The 25,524-nt window shown below is 53.8% G+C and overlaps 9 protein-coding genes across 9 annotated transcripts; 5 read left to right on the plus strand and 4 right to left on the minus strand.

Annotated features, from left to right (window-relative positions):
* Positions 1 to 1,781: 1,781 nt before the first annotated feature.
* J4E90_004193 (uncharacterized protein) lies at positions 1,782 to 2,616 on the plus strand (the record flags this gene model as incomplete). Its single annotated transcript, XM_051433758.1, has 3 exons — positions 1,782 to 1,822; positions 1,879 to 2,527; positions 2,566 to 2,616. The coding sequence occupies 3 exons, from the start codon at positions 1,782 to 1,784 to the stop codon at positions 2,614 to 2,616; spliced, it is 741 nt and encodes a 246-aa protein (XP_051292276.1).
* Positions 2,617 to 3,003: 387 nt separating this feature from the next.
* Positions 3,004 to 4,237, minus strand: J4E90_004194 (uncharacterized protein; the record flags this gene model as incomplete). Its single annotated transcript, XM_051433759.1, has 2 exons — positions 3,004 to 4,118; positions 4,189 to 4,237. The coding sequence occupies 2 exons, from the start codon at positions 4,235 to 4,237 to the stop codon at positions 3,004 to 3,006; spliced, it is 1,164 nt and encodes a 387-aa protein (XP_051292277.1).
* Positions 4,238 to 5,665: 1,428 nt separating this feature from the next.
* J4E90_004195 (uncharacterized protein) lies at positions 5,666 to 7,123 on the minus strand (the record flags this gene model as incomplete). Its single annotated transcript, XM_051433760.1, has 3 exons — positions 5,666 to 6,341; positions 6,388 to 6,676; positions 6,733 to 7,123. 3 exons carry the CDS (start codon positions 7,121 to 7,123, stop codon positions 5,666 to 5,668), a joined length of 1,356 nt encoding a protein of 451 aa, XP_051292278.1.
* Positions 7,124 to 9,211: 2,088 nt separating this feature from the next.
* J4E90_004196 (uncharacterized protein) lies at positions 9,212 to 12,262 on the plus strand (the record flags this gene model as incomplete). Its single annotated transcript, XM_051433761.1, has 1 exon — positions 9,212 to 12,262. The coding sequence occupies one exon, from the start codon at positions 9,212 to 9,214 to the stop codon at positions 12,260 to 12,262; it is 3,051 nt and encodes a 1,016-aa protein (XP_051292279.1).
* A 1,968-nt stretch (positions 12,263 to 14,230) lies between these two features.
* Positions 14,231 to 16,300, plus strand: J4E90_004197 (uncharacterized protein; the record flags this gene model as incomplete). The annotated part of the gene is made up of 2 exons (XM_051433762.1): positions 14,231 to 14,598; positions 14,647 to 16,300. 2 exons carry the CDS (start codon positions 14,231 to 14,233, stop codon positions 16,298 to 16,300), a joined length of 2,022 nt encoding a protein of 673 aa, XP_051292280.1.
* A 2,555-nt stretch (positions 16,301 to 18,855) lies between these two features.
* On the plus strand, positions 18,856 to 19,430 carry J4E90_004198 (uncharacterized protein; the record flags this gene model as incomplete). The annotated part of the gene is made up of 2 exons (XM_051433763.1): positions 18,856 to 19,084; positions 19,138 to 19,430. 2 exons carry the CDS (start codon positions 18,856 to 18,858, stop codon positions 19,428 to 19,430), a joined length of 522 nt encoding a protein of 173 aa, XP_051292281.1.
* Positions 19,431 to 20,543: 1,113 nt separating this feature from the next.
* On the minus strand, positions 20,544 to 22,236 carry J4E90_004199 (uncharacterized protein; the record flags this gene model as incomplete). Its single annotated transcript, XM_051433764.1, has 2 exons — positions 20,544 to 21,561; positions 21,611 to 22,236. The coding sequence occupies 2 exons, from the start codon at positions 22,234 to 22,236 to the stop codon at positions 20,544 to 20,546; spliced, it is 1,644 nt and encodes a 547-aa protein (XP_051292282.1).
* Positions 22,237 to 22,441: 205 nt separating this feature from the next.
* On the plus strand, positions 22,442 to 23,328 carry ATP3 (atp3 gamma subunit of the F1 sector of mitochondrial F1F0 ATP synthase; the record flags this gene model as incomplete). Its single annotated transcript, XM_051433765.1, has 4 exons — positions 22,442 to 22,472; positions 22,532 to 22,983; positions 23,037 to 23,259; positions 23,309 to 23,328. 4 exons carry the CDS (start codon positions 22,442 to 22,444, stop codon positions 23,326 to 23,328), a joined length of 726 nt encoding a protein of 241 aa, XP_051292283.1.
* Positions 23,329 to 23,635: 307 nt separating this feature from the next.
* J4E90_004201 (uncharacterized protein) lies at positions 23,636 to 25,146 on the minus strand (the record flags this gene model as incomplete). The annotated part of the gene is made up of 2 exons (XM_051433766.1): positions 23,636 to 24,982; positions 25,039 to 25,146. The coding sequence occupies 2 exons, from the start codon at positions 25,144 to 25,146 to the stop codon at positions 23,636 to 23,638; spliced, it is 1,455 nt and encodes a 484-aa protein (XP_051292284.1).
* Between the last annotated feature and the right edge of the window lie 378 nt (positions 25,147 to 25,524).

A 25,524-nucleotide genomic window follows, 5' to 3' on the forward strand; every position in this document is an offset into this window, starting at 1 on the left:
AAAAGGAATGGTTCTTTGTAAGAGATATATCCAGATGTAGGGTCAGGTGGGATCAAGATCTTGGGACGGGATGATCGGGATGAAGATTATGTTCTCATGTGTATAGCGTTTCCAGCTTGCGATCAGCTCTATGGGTCGGTCAGCGGGAGTTGTATCAGTTCCTTTTACTTTCAATTTACTTGAAAAGTTTACCGCTCATGTGGCCAGGTAGTCAAGGATACATTTAGTTCTACGTTAGTCCGCTGATCTTTGCAGGTATTGTGCTAGAGTGGGTGTGCTGTGATACCACGAGAAGATGGTGGGGCATTTCACATGTGTAACAGGTACTTTGGTGTCTACATTAGTATGAAACAAAGAGTTAAGAGAAATCTTGAGGCAATGTAGTCTTCTGGGTTGTCTGTGTATCTCGACAGCTAGGTTGAATCCCCTGGGATGAGGTGCTGGAAGCCACGTTTTGTTTGTCTTTACTCAATTTTCCTTGGCGAATGAGAGGCTCTGGGAGGCAGGTGCGACCACTGGCCAGAGTGAAGGTGAGCCTAGTCTTGGCACTGTCACTTACCTTGTCACTTCCACTTCTACTTACTCTTCAACTTCCCACAGCTACCCCTCGGAACGCGCAAACTCTACATGAACAATATGCCAACTTATTACGATACCATCATCGATCCTTCGGGCGAGAGACTTTCTAGCGAAGCCGCAGAAGTCATGTAAGTTTGAAGTAACACAACGTTTCATAAAAGCTTACCTGATGTATAGCTCCGAGATGAACCGCCAGCGCTCACCTCTTCTTCGCCTACCTGCTGAGCTACGGAACAAGATCTACGAATACGCGCTCGGTGGTATGCAGCTTCGCATCTCCTACAGTAAGAGGAAATTCGCCCTCCTTTCTGCATTGTCTTATGATCCGTCCGTCTCGCTCACACCTCTCCATCGATTCGTCGGCTTGACGCTCGTGTCTCGGCAGCTCTACGCGGAGACCAAGATTCTACCATTCGAACTATGCACTATGGATATCATAAGGTCCTCTTTCTATCAAATAGAGAGACTTAACACCACTCAGCGTCAGGCCATATCAATCATACGTACACATTACATGAACGCTATAAGTGGCGCAGTATGGAAAATTTTGTGGTCAGAGGTCAGATTGCTGACGGGGCTAAAGCGCGTGGAAGTTTTCTGCTGTCCAACAAATTTGGGACTATCGGGGCGTATACATTTAGTCGAGGCTGTCGAGAAGGGACTCGATCGAGATGATGTAGACGTCGTGGTCGATTTTAGGAACTTTGTGAAGACTTCCGCTTAGCTGTCGCCACGAGGCCGTCGAATACATGGATGCATACGACCCCAGCTGGCCAATGAAATCTGGTCATGGCGTAGAAGCACATATTGGAGCAACAGATGGGAAAAAGTATTCTTTGGTTGACTGAAAGAGGACGGAGCCCTTCATCTGACAATAGCGAGCATTCTTTACATTACTTGCATCCATCTTCTGTATTCCGTGTGCCTGATGAAGCGAACGGTGACACAGAACCGCATATCCAACTTGCTCTTCATTCCCACGCGACAATGGAATGAATGCCTACGCAGAACCCGCAACACTGTAGTAGTAGCTTCACAGGGTAATACATAACAAACAAGTCACACCCTATCCATTCACCCAAGACTATCAACATCGGGCGTGATACAAAAATCTTGCTCTCTGTATTTGTTACCCCTGTCACACCTAAAGTCTACCTAACACTCTTCTGCAACTCAAAATATCCTACAACTTGCACTCAACCATGTCCGATAAAGAAGATATGATGGCCGAGGCAGATACAATGTACGTCTGAACGTTGAAATCATCATGACAAACCCCCATGCTGACGACATCAATAGCACACAACGCAACCAGCTCGAGTCGCCACTCCTGAAGCTGCCAGGCGAGATCCGCAACAAGATCTACAATTACGTCTTCTCCGTCGGCAGCGTCTACTTCGGTCGCTCATATCATCACTATCGCACGAGCGAGACAGACTACCAACCGGAAGGATGTGAGCCCACCGATCTACTAGAAGTAGTGTCGACCTGCCGCCAAATTCGCTCAGACACCTCTATGCTACTATTCAAGAACAACGTAATCATTATCGACGACCAAAAGATTTTCAAGATAGTTGAGCAGCTCGAGCCGTACCAGCTCGAAGCGATCAAAGCTCTAGAGATAATCTTCTACGACATAAAGGGCTGTATGCCGAACTTGACTACTTTGAGCAGAATGTTTGCCAGGGAGTTCAAGCAGTTCCTGGGGCTCGAGAGGATAAGCGTTAGGTTGATTTGTTGGCTCCAGGATGATGATGTACTTGAGCGCGAGTGCGAGGCATTTTGCGAGGCGCTTAGGAAGAATACTCGGCGTAAGCCAATTGAAGTTACAAATGCGTTGAAGCATGAAGACGACGATGAGGGGGAAACGGACGTGGATGAAGAAGAGACAACGTCCGACGAAGAGACAACGCCCGACGAAGAAGCTGAGCCTGAGGACGAGGGACTGGTGGGGATGACGATGAGTCTACATATATGAAATGTAAGTCAGCGGACACCAAGGCTATAGCGGAAGAGGACGACCCTATGGAGAAGTAACACTATCCTACTTGCAACTGTCGTCGATGAATATCTTGCATAGCACGACCTCACAGGCTGCTCCAATATCGATAGCAACACATGTATCACAAGAATAAATGCCTATATTGAGTCTATAACTGCCATCGTAGCTAACAGACCAGCAATGCGGATACATTATGCGTGCATGCAACAGCACCAACTATCTTCTCACCTTCCATGGAGTCGTAGCCACGACCCCAAGACTTCCTAAATTTCAGACCAAGCCCAACGCCAAACCAGCGCCATGCCGAGTGATATCAATATGCAAACTGTCGTAGTAGAAAGGAATGGAAACGCCCGCAATACCTGCAAATTCGTGTTCGCTAAATGCTATGCATGTCATGTCGTCACCGTTATCGTAGATGCTTAGACGCGGATTCCCGCTCCAGAACCCCATCGTAGCTTCCGCAGGCCGAGGCCAGTGCCCTTTATGCCTGCAGCAGCTTCCTTACCGCAGCGTCCGGCCTCGGAACCTGCGGTGCCAATCTGACCCATCGCCTCAGCATGTCCAGTTTCTTTGCCGACGACGTAGCCAGCTGAGAAACCAATGGCGCTGACGAGGACTACGACACCAGCGCTGACGACCCAGGTAAGCAGCGTCGGGCTGATTTCCTCAATCATCGGGGTTGTCTTGCGTGCCTTTTTGACAGTACGGCGGTCTTTGCTGCTGCTGCGAGCACTGGCTATTGGCGGACTGGCTTTGCGCTTGGACTTCTCGGAAGGGCTGCTACTGGTGCTGCATGGGGATGATGCGGCCTCTTCGGATATGTTGCCCAAGGCCACGGACTCTGGCACCATGCGGAGGGAGGATGGATCGACTCGTGTGGATGAGGGAGTGTTCGCGCGCGGTTGGCCTGGCTTCGGGAGGCCACGCACAGCGGCGGCAGCCGAGAGCAACGTGGATAGGCTGGCGCGGAGGGCCTCGTCGTGGTCGGGTTGGTAGTTGGGTGCCATGGCATTGTAAGGGTTATGCTGAGGGTAGGAGTGCTGTCGCTGTCCAGCCGGCCTCACGTTCCTGCGAGGTGTGTACAGGGTGCCGGACTGCGACCGGATAGCTTGTTGGTTGTTAGGGTGCGAGAAGGCGTTTGGCCGTGGCTGGAACTCCCGTCTTGAGGAACGTGGGTAGTTGACCGCCGTCGCATTCTCATCGTCATCATCTTCCCTCTCAGACATGGTCTCCGAAGACGCCACCGACTGCGGAGTTTGCCTCAAAGGTGACGGAGCGATGGCCTCGTTGGAGGATGTCATGACCCTGTCCGACTCGCTTTCGCTCTCTTCATACTCCTCCTGACTACTGTTTCCTCCCGCCGTGATGCGGTGTCCAGTCCCTATTGAGAACTGACCGCCGCCTCGTGAGCGTCTGTTGGGCCGCCTGTGCGCGTTGGAGTCGTGCTGCACCGTGAGGCCCGTAGTGATGATCTCGTCGGTCGCAGAGGATAGGGAGGTGGACGAAGGCGCCGATGCGAGATCAATCCATGACTCTGTGTACGATGTGTCAGCTGTTGCTCGACGTACAGATGCAGTGAAGCATTGAAAGAGAACGGGTCATACCCTCTGAGCGTTGCCTTGAAGACGCAGCGACATGTCGAGAAGGAGGCATGGCTTGGTCCTGGTGGTTCGCGTCGTCGGCCCCTATGTTCTGTCTGCCTGCTCGCGGTGGACGGTGATCGTGCATCGCACCCTGGCCTTCACAAATCCGAGCCTTGAAAAGAGCTCTGCGGCGCTGGACCTCAGCAATAGTCCCTATATCCCCGAGCCCTAGGTTGACCGGTGGTGTGGAGGTATGCGCTCAAGTGGATCCCAAGGGCCGTTCCGACTTCGGTTCTTTGTTAGGACTGGGAACGCTACAGCTTGTTGATCGAAGCAAGAAAGGCCAGCGCAGCTCTGAAACAGCTTATCGGGGCCCAGAAACAAGGCACGGCACCCAGAGCCACCGAATCCTGTCGCGGCGACGCTGCGAGTCGTCGTTGGAGATAAGGTAAGGCCGCGGACGAGCTGACGCTATGTAGACTGGCTCCCCAACTTGCGCACGGCCAGGGTCTGGGCGTAATGACGTTTCGTGGGGAAGGGTGGGAAGCGGAGACCACGGTAATCGCCTTGGGCGGGGCGCGAAGGAACACGATCGAAGCGAACGTAGCAAGCAGAAGGAGACAAGTTGATGTAAGGAGAGATATCGCAAGGTCGAGGCTGGAGTATGTAGACGGCTGCTCGTTCCTGACCCCGTGTCCCGTCTGGTCGTTGGCGTATGACCATTGGCAGTAGGTGTGGGTGACTGACGAATCAGACGTCGCTCACTCCCCTTCCTATCCAAGCCTGGCGAGTCTAGACGTGCTCACCTGCCTTTATCCAGGACATGCGCATCTACCTCCTGAGCGCATTTGCCCTGTGGTCTGCGGTGTGCGAGACATGGTCGCGTAGTCGCGCAGCCTCATCGCTCAGTGCTACGTACAACCATGCCAAAGTCTATACAGATCCATCATCACTCCGCCCTCCTCGACGCTTGTTTACCACACGCTATCTATAACGTCATTATCTGGGGTGTGAAGCGAGTCGAGTTGCGCCACGTAGACTTTGTTCTTCTTCGACATGGACTGGACAAGGGAGGCCAGCTCTCCCGTGCATGCCTTGCAGGAGATTCGCGTCCTCCAATACCGCATACTGTAGGTTCGCTCATCTGTATCGAGTTCAAGTTCTCCTTTCCTTGATCCCCATACTGCTTCTGGAGTACGTCACAGGCTTGGTATGAACAACTGGGGAGACCTTGCAATGCAAATAGCGATCCTACGAATGAGATGCAAACACACCGTCCAGCTCGGTGTCCAGTTCGCCGAAAGTCAATTTCGTATCGTACAGGTATGGAACATCGACTCCGATCCATGCAGATATCATACCACTGTCATACATCCTCCTCTATGCGTGCGGGTATTATAGCAAAATCGTAAGCCGAGCCGCAGGCTTAGGGAAATCCAAAATATATCGAAATGCGTTCCAGTTCATCCAGACCAACCCCCCATGTTTCGTGAAATCTCTAGTTCTTCTTCTCTTCTTTCTTCTCCTCCTTCTTTGTCCTGCTCTTGAAAAAGTCCGAAATACCGTCCTTGAACTTCTCCCAGGGTGTGCGATTCAGGTGGTTACTGAGTTGGCGGTACTTGTACATCTCAGCCCAGCAGTCGCGACCCCATTCGCAGCCAGCCATGTTGACCATAAAGTCGCGATCTTGCTCTTGGTAGTGGATATCGGGGTTGTCGCCATTCTCACCGCATGCGCCTGGTGGGAAACTCATGATTTGGCGTTGCTGGATAAAGGCAACGTGAGGCCTGATCCAGGGCTGGTTCTGGTACATGTACTCGAAAGCGTCCTGCTCCTTGTGCTCCCACTCCATATGTTTTTGTTCGTAGCCGACAGGGTCCCACCAGATGTCAAGCAGCCTGTCGGTCCACGCGCTTCTTCGCACCATGAATGAGCCCAGATTGAAACCGCCACAGTCTTGGGGTAAGAGCATGTTGACAGAGTCGACCTTGCCGTCTCCCACTGGTGAGCGTGTCTCGGGGTCGAGGTATTCGTCGGTCAGAGGATGGGTGATGTTGAGGGGGTTGTAAACGTTGATGTCGCGATATGTCACGTCTTGTAGCTGCTTGAAGACATGCTTCTGAAGGGAGTATGTCGGCTCCATAATGAACGTGTTCGTATCAAGCCACCAGAACCTGCGAGATATTAGCCTGGACCACATCATCTTCACGCAGCACGTACCATTCAGCATGCGGGTACTTGCGCATGGCGTTGCGAATGGTGTCAACCTTCTCCCAACTTTCTCTCCACTCGTGCGCATAACGCTTCTTGGTGCTCATGTCTACGATCTCCAATTCGTAGCCCCAATTCCTTGTGTACTTCTTCTTATTCTTGACGCTGTCGCGTTCGATAGCCCATTCGCGGGGACCCTTCCATTCCATAACACCTCCACCTTGGTTCGCTGCGAGTATAACGACGTATTTGCTGCCGCCGCCGAACCATGCGGACCGTCTGTACATACGACGGATGGCTAGATCTGTCAATGCCAATCGCGAGAGGGGGGGCTTGGAGGAGGTGATGACTTACGTGTGTTTGAATTGTAGAAAATGAAGAAGAATACTACGAATAGTACCAATGCGACCCGTTTCCGCAGACGCCATATTGTCCAGGCTATGCCATTCAAAATACGCATTACTTTGTTTTGCGACCGCCCACGACCTAGTTTCTCCTTGTCGCCGTGGTTGAAGGGCAAGCTTGTAGAGATTCTGCGAAAGTGCTTGCCGAAGAAGCCTTGGTTTCTCGGGGTGAAGCCGGGATATCCTTTCACCTCAGCACTCCGCTGTTGAGCCGATGCCCAAGTGACATTGTGTGAAGAGGAGCCATTCGGGTAGGGGCTCGTCCGCCCACTGTTGTCGTATGGGGTATTCAAGCCCGGGCTCGACCATCCGCCTGGTTGAGGCGAAGGCGATCTCGACATTTCGAAGGCGCCTGGCGTGCCAGGAATGGAGGGTAAGGCTTCGCCCAGCGAGCGGCCGTGAAGACCGCTGGTTGTGCCTAACCTGCTTCGCGACTCTGCACTGTCCGGAAGGTTGATATTACTGGGCGGCAATTGCCTTGCAGCAGAAGAGCGCCTCCTGCGTTGGCCACTTGAAGCGGAGAAGGAGGATTGGGAAGCCAGCGTGACTTTGGCGGCGTTGGACGGGCCGGGTGGGGATAGAGGAGCGACGCCGACGTGAGGGTCGTGGCGACGGGACAGTCAGCAACAGTCGCCGCTGTGATTCGATGGCAGCTGCTCGAGCGTGCGGTACTGCAGAGGCAGCGTTGTGGTATTACTGAGGACAGCTGGCGGCTGGTAGCCAAGTTCTCGAACGGCAGGAGCGCGGCGGTCGCACTTGAAGCGGGAAGGAGCGTCGGGGAGAATGCGGTGCAACGTCCAAGGCTGTCGTCTCGTCAATGGCAATTGATATAACGAGGGACGGGAAACAATAAAATACTACAATACGTCGGGGTGTATAGCTGCTGGAAAGGAGTCTGGCGATAACCCAATCTAGGTCTTCGAGTTCGCTGCTTGGCGTGGATCCAAAAGGAGTACGCTAATTCCGTCTTGCGCGCACCTCCAGGATTGACTACCTTTCAAGACTCCAGTCTACTCCGCGGCAACGATAGACATCTGCTCCGCGACCTTGTGTGGCTTCAATGCGTCCCGTGGAGCGCGAAAGACGCTGATATACAGCAGCTGTGGCATCGTGTGGTGATATTAATAGTTCGTATTCGGATAGCGGCACCCACATCGCCAGCAGGCGCGCAAGACCGACTTTGATAACAGCTGTCATGAGTTGTTGTGCGTCCAGCAACTCCAAATGAGGTGTCTGATGTTTCCCAAATGATTCTGGCACGTTGCAGTGTGTTTGCATGTGCCCCGAAAGGTTAAATGCGAACGTGTGGTCGCAGCTTCGGCTGACCACGTTGTGCACGCTTAAGCCGTGGCCGCCTAACGGTAGACGTCGCAGAGGTATACATATCACTATATGCTATACAGCCTGATAGTGTGTTCACGAGAGTACCTATAACCGGCGATGGAGTCGCGTCTATATAGTGGTGGTACAAAGAGGAAGAGTCCCAAGCACCTGTTCGGCTGAACACCACTGACCCAATCTCCACGAGTTCATCACTGCTACCACTGACTGCGACAGGCTCATGAAATGGAGAAGAGCCTCCTCAGGTACTTATAAAGGCATCCACCAAAGAGTAGACAGGGAAATGGTCGGCGCATACAGACCGCACTGACGGCTAGCTAGCGCCATCTTGGCGGCGCCTTTCTCGTCCAACGGTTGGTGGCAGCCCTGATTGATCTGGCGCTTGAGTTACGTCGTCCTCCCACCTTACTGGTCCATCTCAACTTTCACTAGACACGACATCCAGCTATGCTTCTGGAGCGTCTCAGATTTCGCATAGTGTTGTACAATTCCAGCCCAGCGAATCCACGGCGGTTACTGAGCCTAAAGCCTGGATACATGGCGCTCTTCATGAAGCAGATCCACCTGGTGGCTCCAATCACCTTCACTCGGGACCCGTTGACAACGCCTGTTGCGTCCAGCACGCTTTGACTCATCCATTCGTAGTCGCCAGTGCTGCCACATTACAGGCTGGAGCAGAACTCTAGGTGAAGGAGCTATGCACTATGCGGTATGGCAGCAGTTTGCCTGGTAGGCGGCAAGGCCATCGATGGCCATGTAAAGATCCGGGGTTGCGTGTTCGCCCAAGAGCAAGAGCCTCACCATTCTCCTTTTGCTGTGCCTTTACCGTCTTCCGTACCTTTATATCACTCTCTTTAACAGTTTTCGCTGTCACTTGCTTTATGCCGTTTTCCTCGTTTTCTTTTTCCATCGTCACGTAATAGATTTCGGGCCCCGCGACACACCTCCACAATAGCATCAACAATAGCACAGCCACATAACGTCTCGGCTTCACAATCACTTCGACGCCGACATAAGCCATTGTTGGTCTCACCTTCGTTTAGTATCGAATACCCACCGACGGAAGACACCGACGGATAGCACCAGCGATGAGCTCGACGAGGAGAGACGTATACGGCCAGCAGCCATCTCTCAAGCCATCATCGAGGTCGACATTCAATACCGCACACCAAACGGACTACGACTCACAGGTGGATCGAGAAGAACAAATATCGGTGCACTTCAACGATGAGTTTGACGGAAGCGCAAACCTAGACAGGTCAACGTGGGACACCGAGCCCCATGTTGAGTCGCAACGAAGAACGTCAAGACACAACTCGCGATCATTCGCAGGACGCGTTTCAAGGCAGAAGAGTCGGCGGCGAGAGCTTCTGGGAAGACCGGCGAAGCCTGGAATCACTGTCGATACGAGCTTTACAAGACATAGAGGCACCGAACCCCACCAGGTCTTCCCCCAAGGTGGAGAGAGAGGAAGCGGGTCTGTTCGCAGGTCGCCATGGTTTGGCTTAGGACGATCTTCGACCAGGAATAAGGGTTTGGGTATCACCAAGGGTACACCTCAACCGAACAGTACACATCGGAAGAAGCCCAGCGTCGACCGGAATGATCTAGACACAGCCATTTCGATGACACCCGGCGGCAAGTCGTGGCAAGAAATATCACCTTGGGATCGACGTATTCCAATCGGAATATCGGTGCCCACCGACAGCATCTCCGACTTCAGCACGCTGCAAGCCAACCGACCTCGCGCTGGCAGTGACGCTACTCTTGTGACACCAAGCATTATCATCACTCCCGCAGCAGTGAAGTCCGTTTGGTCTCCAGATACTCCCTTCACAGAATCCGATTATACGCCGAGCATTTACTCTCGTTATCAATCGACTTTTGCGAGCTCGAACGTTCCTCCGGTCCCAGCTCTGCCTGCTGGTATGTCACAGGTACCAGGCCCTAGTGCATCCAGAGACACACAAGGAGCGACTGGTCACGCCAGGAACGACACTTTGGATTCAGCAGGGACTGCCTTTGAAGAAGAGGACGATGACTCTAAAAGGAAGGATCGCATCATGTCTACCAGTACCGTCTTCGAAGAGGACGAAACACCTCTAAGAGAAAGAAACGTCGAGAACTCACTGGCTATTGACACTTCTATGGTGCCCACCCCACGACGATCACAAGGTTGGTGGAATGTCATCACAACGCCATTTGTTATGACACCGAAATCATCAACCTGGACCGAACGTGGTGGGGACCGAACACCTGATGTGCCGATGGTTCCTTTCCAATATGGTACCCGAAAGGCAGACGAATCGAACCCACTTCCAAACACATCCAACAACATGGCGGCCACAGGATCCAGTGCTCCAGTGCAGGAAGAATCGGAGAAAGCCGTAGCCTACTCGTCGCAAGAAGCATCTTCCGGTCCTCACCGTGTTACGTCGCCACTTTCTACTATGTCAGCCTCGCCAGTCGTTGCTACGGCCGCCATCGGAACCGTCTTGATGCCCCGTCAGGTCGAGGAGCCACGACAACAGATCAACGTCAACATTGAACTGCAAGATAGGCGACCGATGCCGGACAACTATTCCGTTCGGGCTAATTACCCACCACCTGCACAGAACTTGCACACGTCAGCGCCAGCACAACAAGTGAAGAGGGGAGTGTCTCCATCCGCGAATGCCAACAGTTCACAGCAGAGCTTGCCGGTATTTGCGCCGCCACCCAAGTTCGCCCAGAAGGCCTCACACTGGAGCTACGATAACGTCAGTCGTTCCAGCTCACAAGCGTCTTCACCTGATCTCAAATCACGAAAGAAGCATCGCAGAGTCTGCAACATGATGAGCCTTTGGCCGTTTGGGAAGAAAGGAATCCAAAAGAACCAGGATAGCACGAAGGAGAAGAAAAAGAAGCGAGGCATCTGCTTCTGGGGCTGTTGCTGTTGTCTGATCTTCCTCATACTATTGGCGATCATCATCCCTCTCATTGTGGTCCTCCTCAGGAAGGGCAACGACGACAAGCCCACGGCAACTCAGCCAAGCGCAGATGTTGGCAACCAGTGGCTGAACCTGACCGACTACCCTCCCATACCAACGGGTATCTTGACTGTTGCGCAACCCGAAGCTGTAGAGGAAGAAAGCGGCTGCGTTGCGCCTACGACGTTGTGGAGCTGTGCACTACCGAAAGAGCTTCAGCAGTCCGTTGAGCCTAACAAGCCCGACCAACCGAACTTCAAGATCGAAATCACGTTTGAGAATGGCAGTGCGGCTGAGTTGCCAAAGTCTCAACGAGCAAAGAGGGCGGCAAATGCAGTCTCCGCTGGTGCTTTCATCCGATCACTGCTACGTGCACGTGCTGCACCTTCGCCATCTCCTGCGCCTCCATCGACTGCTGACATGAGTTTTCTGGGACAGACCACTGACGGCAATTCTGCGCCGTTCGAGGGTGAGGAGACTGGCCTGTTCATCAGCATGCAAGATCCTACTGTCAGCGCATCGCGGCTGATGAAGCGTGCCGATGCGAGCGATCCGACAAACATCACCGCGGCGATCCCACCACCGATGTTGGCTTCTGACGGAACTGCCGCGCCTGCGAACTTGCTGCCTTTCCCATCTGCGCAGCCTCTACGACTGTACAATCGCGGAAAGGACAATGAGCACTACGGCTTCTACAACTACTTCGACCGCTCCATTTTCTTGAAGCAGATTAACGGCACCAACCGTGGTGGCAACCCTGCAGACGTCGACGGAGGGAGTGCAAAGGACGCCGCGAAACTGAGGTGTACGTACTCGCAGACACGCTTCCTGGTACAGATCTGGACACGCAGCAAAGAAAGCAAGCCACTGCTACAGAACTCGGCCTCAGGCGCATCAGACGTGTTCAAGCGGCCAGGCACCTTCCCTTACCCAGTCACTGTCACTATGGACCGTCACGGCGGCGACCCATCGAAAAAGAACCTTTATTGCTACGAAATGGAGGATGACGGCTCCGTCAAAGACGAAGAGTCGAAAAAGTCGTTCCAGTTTGAAGACCGCGGGTTCGGAGGCAACCTTGTCAAGGGCACGCAGGGACAAGGAAGTGTCAGCGGACCCATCGACGGTGGGACTGGCGGCTGCCGATGCCAGTGGCAGAACTGGTTGAGTTAAGGGTCCACTCACTCGGGACCCCAGCATGAGTTTTCCTTTGTCGAACGAACACTTCCGGGTTGATGGAACTTGCATAGCGTTTGGCTTTTGCGCGTAGAGGATACTGCGCCTTTTCATGTCTCTCACTTTTGTTATCGAATTTGCAGCCTCTCTCGTCGGCGACCAGAGTAAGCTCGATTCTAATACTAACCCACTGGATGGCCTTCTTGTATAAAAATATCCTTAGTTTGGATCTCTAGTTAATACATATTGATATCAAATTTCAAACACCGAACAGTTCACTTCCACCGTGCATGGTCGCTAAGCCTAGCTGTAGCCGTAGTGTAAGTATGTGTTTGGTCCACATGCGGCTCGGCGAGCCATTTCGAGGGATTGTGGATACTGTGCAGTACCGTCGGATGGTACCGTGGCATCTCCGCTGACATCCTGGGCCATTCGTTTTGAGAGCTGAAATGCCGAGTATCATATGTGTGTATTGGGTGAAGGGAGAATGATTACGCTGGTGGTAGTGGCAAAGACATGATGCCGGTAGTTCCATGACAGGGTTGGTATTGCATTCTCCTGCAGAATCGACGACAGGTTCATTATCCCGACTCTACTGCCGTGGCCGTTCGAGACGAATCCTCGGATATGAAAGTCGTTCCTTGTAGTCCCACTTCGGGAGTAAGCAACAGAGATTTCCTCGGATATGCGTCTGTCAGGCGGCAGCACGTACCCCAATACGTTCGGAGATAATAAGGGCAATGTCACTTGGCCAGCGTTATTGGAGTTGATAGGGACGTGGGAGAATGGCAGCGGAGGAAGTGTGGATACTCCGCAGAACTGACGAGGGTGCATGCGGCTAAGCGGTCTAGCAGCCCTGCACGGCCCAGATTCTCGGACCCCGCCATGTCCACTGATCTCGCCCACGTTCTCTGTGCGCCTTTCTTATTGGCTCTCCAGCGCCTCATCCCTTGAAGACCTTTCGTCGCCTCGTACGTGCAAAGTAGTGGCGACGCGGGTCAAAGTGCGTCAATGGCGCGGGCGGCCTGGGCAATTGATCTGTTGCCATGCCTCCTGATCGCAGGCTTGGTGGTGCTTGTCCAAGCCCGCAAAAGGCTTGTCCAAAACGTCATCGCTCCAGCAGCTATCGCGAAGTAAACCTTGGTTACACCGGAAATCTGGGGACTGGGCGGATGTCCATGGCACAAAAAGGGTCTCTCAGAACGACAATCTCTAGCACTATGGGGCATAGAGCAAGGTACATAACAGTTGCGCTCGCTCTCGGCCCAATTAGAGGCTGCTGCTTGTGCCGAAAAGGCTGGGATTTGCTGTCGCGTGAGCTCCTTCCGGACTGGGTGGGCCCTCCAAACTCGTAGCATACTCGCGTCCGTAACGTTCTGCCCCCGCCGGAAGCGACGGTCTCTACACTAGAATTTTCTTCCCATCCGTGGTCCCTTATATAGCCTGGTAGCATCGGCGTCTTGCGAAATGCTCAACTTTGTTCACCCAAGTTCGCGCTCTCTCTGCGCCCCTGCCTCTTCTCTGCCTCCCGGCTGAACGCGTGGGACCCTCTGACCCTCAGTTCTTACGTACTGCGACCCTCAAGAACAAAAAAGCGCACTGCCACCACGTGAAGGCGCGTATTCATCATCAATCAGCGCATACACACTCCCGGCACTCGGTTTCGTCATCGGACCGTCCGGCTAGTACTAGGATCTGGCAGCGTGCTGAATCGCAGATCCCATCCACCACTCAGGAGCCACCCACGTCGAACGTGGTACTGCTCTGCATTGTACGTGGGACTACTCGCGCTACAGACACCACCGGGTGATCGGTATCCCTGTGGGACAATTAGCATTCTTGCATTACAACCAAAGCGCATATAAGCTTCACTAGGACCCGCGCTTCCGGGCAACGCTTTCACCAGCCATCCCCACCATCAGCATACAACAACGAGATCGCCTCGATCCTCGTGAACTTGCTGCAATGCCGGACCTTCGCGATCCTACGCCACCTTCCCTCCGGGATTACGGTATCGCTGCACCCCATGGACCCAACATGACTGGCGAGCACCAAGCAACTCAGGACATTGACATCCGGAATGACATGAGCGAAAATGAATCGAGCGTATTCCACGCCCTGTTGCACCCGGACGACCTCTACAATGCCAACGGCACCTACTGGGCAGATCTGCCCCTGGGGCAACGGGTCAAGTTCATCGGCCAAGTCGACAAAGCTGAAGCGAAAGCCGAAGCGAGCTACTTCTGGGATATGTTCAAGAAGGACCCGCTTGCGCCTATGGGTCACTACTTCCGAACATGTGTGATCCCCGGTGCTGGTCTTGGTCTCGAGGGGTGAGTTCTACGATACTGTAGCTTAGATCATTACTAACAAGAATTTAGATACGTGCTCTTCTCTATTGGTAACGTCAGGCCTCTCTTCCAGGCTGCTTTCCCAGAATGCTGGAATGATCACGAAATCTGCGACAAGACCTGGCTCCAGGCTGTCGACTACCTAGAGATCTGTGGTATCATTGTCGGTCAGATCCTCGTTGGTATTATTGGTGACTGGCTCGGTCGTCGCTTTGGTCTCATCCAGGACGCCGTCATCATGTTTGTCGGTCTTCTCATGCTCACCGCCGCCTGGGGTGTTACCCAGAACGGATGGGTCATCTGCTATGTCTGGGCTCTCTTCTTCTACGGTATCGGTGTCGGAGGCGAATACCCGATGACTGCAACTGCTGGTATGGAGAACGCCGTTGGCTCTGGTAAGGTGTCCACCAAGGACGACCGTCTTCACCGTGGTAGGAAAGTCACTAGTGCTTTCCTGATGCAAGGTTGGGGACAGTTCTTCAACCAGGTCATTTTGATCATCTTGCTCCTCATCTTCCACGGTGGATCATCGCCCCCGTACTCGAAAACCTTGGCTCAGTGGACCTACCGCGTGTCCTTCGCCATCCCCGCTGTCGGCACACTCTGGCTCGTCTACTTCCGTTACTATAAGATGAAGTCCGCCTCAAAGCAGCTCGCGCTGTCAAAGAAGAAGTCCAACGTCACCGGCTACGACGTCCAGTCTTTGAAGCTCACCTTCACGTATTTCGGGCCCCGTGTCCTAGCTACTGCGGGAGCTTGGTTCGCCAACGATGTTTTCTTCTACGGTAACAAGCTCTTCCAGAACCAGTTCATCGACATCATTACGCCTGGCAACAAGTCCGTCATGACCGGCTGGTTGTACAACTTGATCAACGTCGGTGTATCGCTATGTGGCTACTACCTCGCTTCCCTGCTCATCGACAACAAGTTGTACGGCCGCAAATGGATGATGATCGTCGGTTTCCTGGCTGACTTCGTCCTCTTCATGATTCCCGGTTTCGCCTTCGAATACTTCACCAAACCCGAGAACATTCACGGTTTCCAGGCCATGTACTTCTTGTCCTCCTTCTTCAACCAGTTCGGACCCAACAGTGTTACTTTCCTCGTCGCTGCCGAGGTCTTCCCCACACCGGTCCGCGCCACTGCCCACGGATTCAGCGCTGCGTGCGGTAAGGCGGGTGCCCTGCTCGCTGCCGTCCTGTACAACTACATCGACACCCAGACCAAGTTCTACTTTGTCCCCTGGTTCGGTCTCGTCGGTGCTCTCCTTACTCTGCTTTTCCTCCCAGACACCACTGGCCTGGATCTCAAGGAGCAGGAGCGTCGCTGGGCTTACATTCGCGCCGGCAAGGAGCACGACTACCACGGTATTGCCGTCCACTGGAAGCATATGTCCTGGTGGGAGCGTTTCCGCGGCCAGCACAAGGACTACGATGCCAAGCTCGACTACGAGCAGAAGATCGCTGAGATGCGCACAGATTGGGTCGAACGCCAACAGCACAAGTTCTCCGAGAAGAACGGCTGGGAAGGTGTTGAGGCGGATGAGGACGACCACGCCGACGTGCACAACTACTTCAAGCGTACCACACCTGGCTCATCGCACGGCCCTGAGCCCATGATGGCACCCAAGACGGTGTCGGAAAGTGACTCGGCGGATGAAATTAGGCGGGAGAAGGAGCTGTAGTGGAGCTACGAATTTGGAGTTTCGTTGTAGATCCGATGGATAAAATGTTGATTATTAGCGTTATCGTTCTTTTTAGCATTACAAAGGCGTTTCTATCGTCTTGCGCTCGACGCAGAGGTTGTACCATGATACATATAATGAAGATCGTTATGACAAGTATGTACTTGGACCCATCCAGACCGTTTCCGTTCCCGGCCTGAGTTGTTGAGTTTGATGAGGAGAGCGGCGCGGCAAAAGCAATCATTGACAGAATCTCGGTGCGTTGTTGAACTCGATCAGAAGTAATATAAACGCGCCCGGCTAAGCTTCTCTGATACACGACGTGCAGTCGTGACCGATGTTGAGCATGCATACATAAAGTTGTGCACGCACAGCAGTCGCTTGGACAGAAAACCTCTGTTCGGCTGTTCGACCCAGCCAACAAGACAGCCACCGGCGCCTAGCCCCGGGCGCAACCCAAACAACAGCCTCTGGTTTCACGAGCGACACCTCGGGATGACACAACAGATAGGCGGACGGACACCTGCAGTTGGCGACGCACATGAAGAAACCTTACCGCAAACCTTCACAGGTTTCGGTACACGCTTGGTTTCAGCGGTCAGCCATGGTGGCAGGACGTGGTAATTGGGAAAAGGGCAGGCTGGGTGGTAGCCCGGGCAACTATCACCCACCCGCTTTTTCTCCACGATGCGCGCGGCGGTTTGGCGGTGACAGCTGCCTGAACTTCGGGTCGCCGGCGCTACACCGGTGTACAGTTGGCAGCTTGGGAACCGCAGCAACAAGGCTGGGTGTCTGGTGTCAGTCGTGTCTTGTGCAGATGTCTACGGCATTGGGACCTGCGCAAGTGCAGCTTGTCAAATGCACGTCGTAGCGTCGGACAAGACGGTGTGGACAGGGTGAATGAAAGGAATCTTCCCGAAAGCTTTCGCGGCTTTTTCGCCGAACAATCTGCAGGCGCAAGATTTGCAGGCACTCTCCTTCAGTGTGCTTCCATCGCCGTCTTTCCGTAGTTGCGCCGGTGCACCCAGCCTCACCATGTTGTTGCGACGAGATCGAGGACATGTCAAACACGAGATGGGAAGGAGAGCATATGACGACGTCATGATCTCCTTCTCCTTGAATCCTTATCACGTATTACGGCAGCGGCAAGCAATCGTCGTTGCGAAACGAGATTACGAGCGTGGTCCTTGCATGCTGGTGAAAAGTCCGGAGATGGGGGGACTGGGGTGTTTCTGGCCGTGCGCTTCATTCCCTTTAGCCTTTTGCTCGCATTTGCCGATGAATGCGTCGACATGTAGGTACAGATTGCACGTTGTTTGTTTCAATATATTGTGTTTGCATGGGGTTTCAATCGAGATTCTTGGGTTTTCCTCGGGCCATGGAACAGATGGTTTAGTGTTGGTGGCAAATGTTCCTTACTTAGAAGCAAGCTGCAAGGGACGGGGATGGATCATCAGGAGAGGGAAGGAGAGGACCGAAGTGCTGGCAGCATTGATCGATTGAATGATTGCGCGTTAGCGACCAGAGCGAAAACAAGGGCAAGGGACACGCGTCACCGCACCCACGATCACGGGATTCAACAAAACCGATGCAGCTGCCGAGGATGGCTATGAGCAATCCCAGGCACCTGTTGCTAAGGATAGTAAAAACGAAGCAGAATCGCAGGCCAGCAGACGAAACACGATCAGACAGCGGTGCGTAGGCAAACTGCTGCCAACAATAACCGTGAGGGACGCATAGGGCCGCCAGCTGTACCGGGCAACGATCTGCATGCGTTATGGACGGGCTTGAGGCGATCGAATGGTGACGGACCTGCCCCTGGCACTATGGTTGCTAGTCGCACGGCCACTGGCGGGAGGCGTTTGCTGGCGTCGCGATAAGGTGCGCACAAGCGAGTTGCAGTGGAGAGATGTTGCGTGGCACTGCGAAACGGCCCTCTTCTGAAGTCAAACTCTTTCGCCTGCTTGCGCGTTGGCGATGGCTGGTGTGGCTGGCGGTCTGGGAGAGGGGAAAAAGCTGGTTACACGTCGAAGTTGGCGGTAGTCAGCGACATGGAAGCTCCCAGGCAATCAAAACGAAGCAATTCGGCCGCTTTCACCAGCATGACAAGCTCTCTCGCAGGGGACTAGCCTCGCCCAACGGTTCGAGTGGGCCAACTTGGATAAAATTCTTGGAACGATGCTTGTCCATCTGCCAATCGCGGACTCGCCTCGTGTCTGTGCGCCGGGGCTGGGTTGTTCTACTCTTGTCGAAACACACGGGCGCAAAGCCTCTCCAATTACTCTGCCTACCACGTCCATGGGCGCACAGGGCACTTTTGGGTACGGTGGGTCCGCCCGACCCCATTGCGACACAACAGCCGCAAGTCTTGCGTGTGTGTTGCCCTGCGGCTCCAGGCGAATAAATAGATAGCCCGTTTGCTGCCTCCCTTTCTCTTCTTCATCCACTCACTCCAACGCACAAACAGATTCCACCCGCTTCAACTCTCCAATCTACGAGTCGATCACTACACAGTCGCTATCTTCAAGTAACTACTACCAACCCACATCATCAACATGCGTTTCTCCATCGCCTCCGTTGCCATCATGGCTGGTGCCGTCGCCGCTGTTCCTCAGTACGAGGTCCAGCCCATCTCCCAGATCTCCGACGGTCAGATCCAGGCTCCTCCTGCCACCAGCATGATCCCCGCCGTCCCCATGCCCTCTGGCTCCATGGTCTCTGAGATCCCCGCTGTCCCCATGCCCTCCGGCTCCATGGTCCCCTCTGGCGACATGACCTCCACTGGTAAGTTTCTCTGCGACTCTACTCACTCTATCACGATACTAACAACACCATAGTCGCTGTCACTGAGACTGCTTCCGTCACCTCGGTCGTCGTTGTCCCCACCGCCACTCCCGTTGTTCCTGGTGGCTCCATGTCCGTCCCCATGGGCTCCAACACCACCATGGTCACCGGTACCGGCTCCATGACCGCCACTGCCTCCACCCCCGCCTCTGAGGAGACCTCTTCCGGCGTCGCTGGCAGCGCTACCGAGAGCGGTGGCATCCCCGAGTCCACTGGTGCCGCCGCCGGCAACATGGTCTCCTTCGGTGGCCTTGTCCTCGCCATCGGTGCCGCCATCGTCGCATAAGCGCCTCACCACCACCCTTTCTTTCCCCTTCTTCACGATATACCACCAACTCAGTCACGATTGGGTTGCATGTTTGTTTAAAAGCAACACGGAGTAACAACACATTTCCAAGCATTAATGGCGGGGATTTTTAATTCGGGGAACATTCACGTCGGGGTTAGGGGTTACGAATGATTCTTCTTCTCATGTATCCTACTAATGCGACAATGTTCCAACGGGGATGCATACACATGGCTTGAGATGTATAGATAGTTAATTCAACTGAGATATCAGTCGCCGACAGGCGGTCTGAAACAAATTTTACTTCCTACGTCTGTGATTGCGCTTGAACAATGCTCTGTCTTCATGACGTGTAGTTCAGAAGAGTTTTCCTGGCTACCTTGTTTGACACATGTGAAAGCTCTCGACATATGCAGCTCAGCGCACAGGAAAGTGGTACCTGGAACCGACCGCGCCAACGTATGCAATATAATCGCCGACCTCCCAGCTGCCCCTGCCTCGGTCAACCCGCAAGACGCGACTTGCCTCCCCTCTTTGCGCGACCACACGACCACACCTACTCATCTTACTGCTGCTGCCCCCGACAGCGACGTACGTCTCATATCGCGCGTCCTCCCCTCAGCGCAATACGAGAAAGACAGCGGGCGCGCGGGCGACCCCGAGCCAACGAGCTGCCCCCAGCGCATTAGCTCCACACCACTAGCCAAAACGCTACGTGGGCAAGCTTTGCAACTAGAAAACGGTGGAAATGGCACTTGGCAGGTTGGCTGAACTAGCACCGGTCAAGTGCAGTGTGCGTCTCAACCAATTTTATCATCCTGGAGCAGAGCTAAAGGGCGGAGTTTGGAATTGTCGTGTGGTAGTGTTGGTGTATATGTTTTGGCCCTGTCTAGATGGGTGTGGTTTGGTTGGAATGGTAGGGAGCTAGAGGTGTCCCCACATGTTCATGCTTGGATGACGGGTGAGAGGGTTCTGCGGCGTCTTGTTCCGACGAATGAACGTTTGCGAGTGTGAGAGCGAGTGTGCTGTCAGAATCAATGTGTGGGAGTTGGTCGGGAAGTTGCGTAAGTGATGTGAATATTCCGGGTATCATTCTAGTTATACATGTATCGACTACCTTGCCTCCACAACATGCGTCAACAACTGTCCGAACACATTCAACCCTTCTTCCGCTGTGAAAATGCGCTTGGGTATCTCAAATTCGACTTCTGGCTCCTTCTTCAGATCACGGTCGAGTTCGACATCGAGCAGCGCTGTGTAGGAGTGGTCCAAGAAGTCTTCCAAGTTGTACGCTCGCTTCGTGAATTGCTCCGAAATGATCTTTGCCAGCGTCGCAACGTTGGGGTGGTAATGCGACTGTAGTGCCTCTAACTCCCAGACACTGCTGTCAATGGCGTTTGTGAGGAGAGGGTCCAGCTCCTCCATGTCGAACGGGTCGTCCATGCCTTCCTCTTCCAGCTCCTTTTGCAGAGCCGGGTCCCGGATCTCGCGGTGCATCATGAAAGTGCAAGCTGGATGTCTCTTGAACATGTTGTAGACCCAGGGTATTACGACGACGACACCCGCGGGCGGACCGTGAAGAGCTAATCGCGAGAGACGCTTGATGAAACTGGCGACGAGGTTGGCGGGCAAATGGGAGGAGGACATGAAGGTGTCTAGCAGGCGGAAGAAACGCGATCGGTGTTTGGAGTGGAGGAGTCCTTCGTCGAGGAGGGAGTACAGCTTGAGGTAGAATGACGGGTAGTCGAGGTTCTTCTCTGAAATTAGGTAGTAGATTCCGGACAGTGCCAGCAATGAGGTTGCGCCGCCCACGTTGTAAGAGTCTGTCAAGAAGTCGGACAAGATTTCAGGCTGCTGGAACCACGGCGCAATCTGGTGAGAAAAGTTGTGCAGGATAGACTTGCGCTGCTCTTTGGAGAGACCCGTGCGCATCGTCGCTAACCAGGCTGCCTGTGCCTTCTCCTTGTATGCTTGGAGGGACGGTATCGGGCTCTTCCCTTGCACTTGGACGTAGAAGTTCTGGATGTCGGTCTTTGATTTGGGGACTTCGGTGAGTGTGAATAGGAGGGACAGGCTGTTCGCAGCTACGAGTTGGCGCGTCGTGATGTCGAGTTCGCTGTCAAGTACATCCCTGGATGTATTAGTGGAGGCCATAAGGCTTTATGTATCTATATACTTACTTGATGGTCTGGAAGGTCTGGTATCGAATATCGTCGAACTGCTTGAGGTACTTCTCTGCAAATTCCTCGCGGTTCAGATCGTCTAGCGGGAGGCATAGCAGCACCCGAATCAGTCTCGGCAGCGGCCCGTTCTTGATCTTGTAGTCCTTCTGTGACTTTGCCTCCTCCTTGACCAAGCGCAGGACCAGTGTCAGGGCCACAGACTGCTTTGGGGGGTGCTCGCTGCCGAGGAAGTCGTCGATCAGAATGTCAGAGAGTTCTCGGTAGCGCTCTTTAAGCCACGAGACAATGACGCCCTCTGCCTCGCTCATGCCCTTGCTCTTCACCATGTCGCCTGTCACGAGTAGTCGTGAGAAGACTCGGCAGAGGGCCACGGCGGCGAGGATTGGTCCCTCATTCTCGGCGTCTGCCTGTCTCGCTCGCTGCAAAAGAGTTGCAATGTTGTTGTAGTGTTTTCGCGATTCGATGATTTGTGCTTCGAGCTGTACAATTTCCGACTGGATGTCCTCGCCGTCGTCGCTGGGGGATTTGCGCCGGCTCTTCGATTTGGATTCGCCGCGCTCTGGCTTGCTTGGGTCCCTCTTCCTCTTGACACCAGACGTGCTGGCCGACTTTGCACCCGACATGTTTTCCTGCGACTGATTTCTTGGCGTGGAGTTGAATTGCTTGCGGACGCAAAAAAGTTGGCGATGTCGAAAAGTGAGGGCGGGCCGGGCGAAGTTCGGCTAGCGCAAGGGCATCGGCGCTTGGCTCAGAGTTCACGCAGCATCACGAAAAGCTAGCTCTCGACGACGACCAGCACCCCCAACTCCCCACGCCCATCAGACAGCCATGGCCTCACGTCTTGCAAGGAGCGCGGTCGGTGAGTAGCACCTGCCCGATGATTCTGCGATGCCATTGACCCCGTGCTCACCCCAATAGGCGCCGCCCGTCTCCGCCCATCGCTCCCTCTCCGCGCCCTGCCCTCCATCTCCGTCCAGGCCCGCTACAACTCCAACCTGCCCCAGGAGGACCCCAAGAAGAAGGCCCAGACCGTCCTCGACTCGATACCCGTCCCCGGCAACAGCCCCCTCACCAAGGCCGCCGTCCTCTCCGCTGGCGCCGGTCTCAGTGTCGCCGCTATCAGCAACGAGCTCTACGTCGTCAACGAGGAGTCCATTGTCGCCCTCTCGCTCCTGACCATCTTCTGGGCCGTTGCCAAGTACGCCGGACCTGCCTGGGGAGAGTATGCGCAACAGCAGGCCGACAAGATCTCCGGCATCTTGAACGCTGCCCGCCAGGACCACACCACCGCTGTCAAGCAGCGCATCGAGAGCGTCCAGGACCTCGGCGGTGTCATTGACATCACCAAGACCCTCTTCGAGGTTTCCAAGGTGCGACACGACGGGAGAGGACACGCAAGGGACGAACACTGACAACCCCACAGGAGACCGCCCAGCTCGAGGCCCAGGCTTTCGAGCTTGAGCAGAAGACCGCCATCGCCGCCGAGGCCAAGTCCGTCCTCGACTCGTGGGTCCGCTACGAGGGCCAGGTCAAGCAGAGGCAGCAGAAGGAGCTCGCCGAGTCCATCATCGCCAAGATTGAGAAGGAGCTCGAGAACCCCAAGACCCTCAAGCAGATCCTTGACCAGAGCGTCACTGACATTGAGAGTACGTGGCATTGCATTTCAAACGTGCGGCATGGGCTAACAAGCAATAGGGATCGTCCAGAAGGCATAAGCGTCCTATAGCATCCAGCAGTCAAGTCAATCAATGTTATATAAATCTGTGCAATAGTCAGGCTCGTTCAATATAGAGTACCTCAGGCTTGGGAAAAGGCCGAAATATTTCGTTCTGTCTCCTGAATACAAGTCTCTTTTCTGCCGTATCTTTCTGTTCGGTCTCAGACAAGGGGGACATTGGCCATCTGGAAACCCCCACTAGCATCGCCACTCGACACCACCATCAGCCCACTAACGATACATAAAGCCCTGCGTGGAGCCCACTTTCGCATCTGCTTAGAGACGCATGTAAGCATCGACGCCGTCTACACAATCAACTTTAGCGCTCTCTTGGCCCGCTGTATTTTCACCCTTGGGGGAGCGGTGATGGTCTTCTTCGCGGTCCTCCACTTCTTCTCTACATCTGCATAGCGATCCTTGCCTTCCCAATCCCCCACAACACTGTCTCTCGTACCAATGCGCGCATCAAAATGCTCCAAGCCGGGTGCCAGCTCAAGCACCTCTCGGTATTGCCCCGGATCCCAATACGGCTTTCCGGATGGTAAGGGGTCCATGGGAAAGTAATCGTAACCACCCATGTCAGATATGGTCAAGCTCCTCAAACTTCCATGAAGACTCTGCAACATGAAGCGTAGATATCTCGCTAGGGTCTCGCTGTCTTCGTACGCGAAGTCAAGGGTGTGGAGAGATTTGATCGAAGCTAGAAATCTTGTCATGATAGACATAGTGTCCACGCCGGCGTTAAGCCAATTTCCACCGCTGTATGGGCGATATTGTCTCCTGATCATGAAGCCCGTCGTACTGATGTGAAATCTGAGGTATTTGAGATTGATGGCGCGGTTGGTGAGGGAGGCGATGAATTGAGGCGACGTGCCGTTGGGGAGATCTAAGCGTTCCAGGCGTTCCCAGGTGGTTGCGCGCGCCCACAAGTTGCAGTTTTGCTCTGTAAACGCAAAATCGCCCTGCCTCAAGGCCAACTCCAAGAGCGCAGGGAACTGATCGCCAGGCTGAAAGTCAAAATGAAACATGCCGTATTTGACGTATTTGACGTATTCCCATTCTTGGAATTGCGCATGATGGACAGAGCCATCAACGTCGATAGTAGAGAGACGCAGAACTTGGAGACCAGTTGGCACAGTGTTTTTGATATATGCAAGTTCACTCAGGGAGTGTCCGGTCTGCTCAGGCACGGTTGCGTAAATTTCCGCATCGAGAGTGTAAAGTTGAGGAGACGAAAGCAGACTGTGGTCCAGAGGATGGAATCTGCGATTCTTCAGAATCCAGTGCGAACGCGCTGAAGGATGCAATTCGTATAACAAATTGAGCAGGGCTGGCGGAAGCTCGCAGTTCACACGCCAGGTAAGGTCTTGTAAGTTACTGGTGCTCCTCAGGATGGTCTCTAGCAAGGGCAAAATCTCGAGCTTGAATTTGTCTTCATCCTTGAACGGACCTATTTTGAGATGCCTGACATATTCTCCAGTTTTTCCATTTCTGTCCCTGAGCCTCTCTAGCATCGGCGATGACAGACTCGGCCCAAGTAGGGTGCGATCATGGATAGTAAAGTTGCGGAAGAACAAGTATTGAGACTCGTTGCGGCATGCTTTAGAGACGAGACGAAAGTTGAAGAAGGCTTCCCGATCGGTTTCGTAAATCTGACAGGTGTGATCAGAAGAGGAAAACGATGTGAAGCATTTGTTCAAGTACATACGTCTTCTAGTACAATGAGAAGTATCGCCAACGGCATGCGTAGTAGATGGCAGATAGGCTTTGCAGTTATCTTGCCTGGTGGTCGCTTCGTGCGGCGAAGAGGGGACATTTTTGTGGAGAGAGAGCAAGGAGGGAAGACAGACTGCCGCCTGGCTTTCTTCCATGCTAGCAATGGGTATATGAAGCTGTCATCCCAACAGGGCGCAGCAGCGTATTCATCCGTTCCTATGCTCAGATTAGGCAGTACTGATCCTTCTGAGCATGTAAAGGTCAGGCTGCATCTTGAGAGGCTGAGCGAGCTACATGCCGCGGTTGCCTTCCACCCGCAGCTGATCTGTATGTGCTTGCGTTCTCGACCTGCAAAGCGATATGAAACGCATATCTGATGGAACTACAGCAGGACTTGCTTGTTTCCTGCTAAATTTTCTAAACGACCTGCTTGCTTCGATGTTGTTGCAGTGATGTCGTGAGGCGGGAACGTTCGGGC

The sequence above is a fragment of the Alternaria incomplexa genome (assembly GCF_024043165.1).
Source record: "Alternaria incomplexa strain BMP 0042 chromosome Unknown scaffold_5, whole genome shotgun sequence".
Classification (NCBI taxonomy): Eukaryota; Fungi; Ascomycota; class Dothideomycetes; order Pleosporales; family Pleosporaceae; genus Alternaria; species Alternaria incomplexa.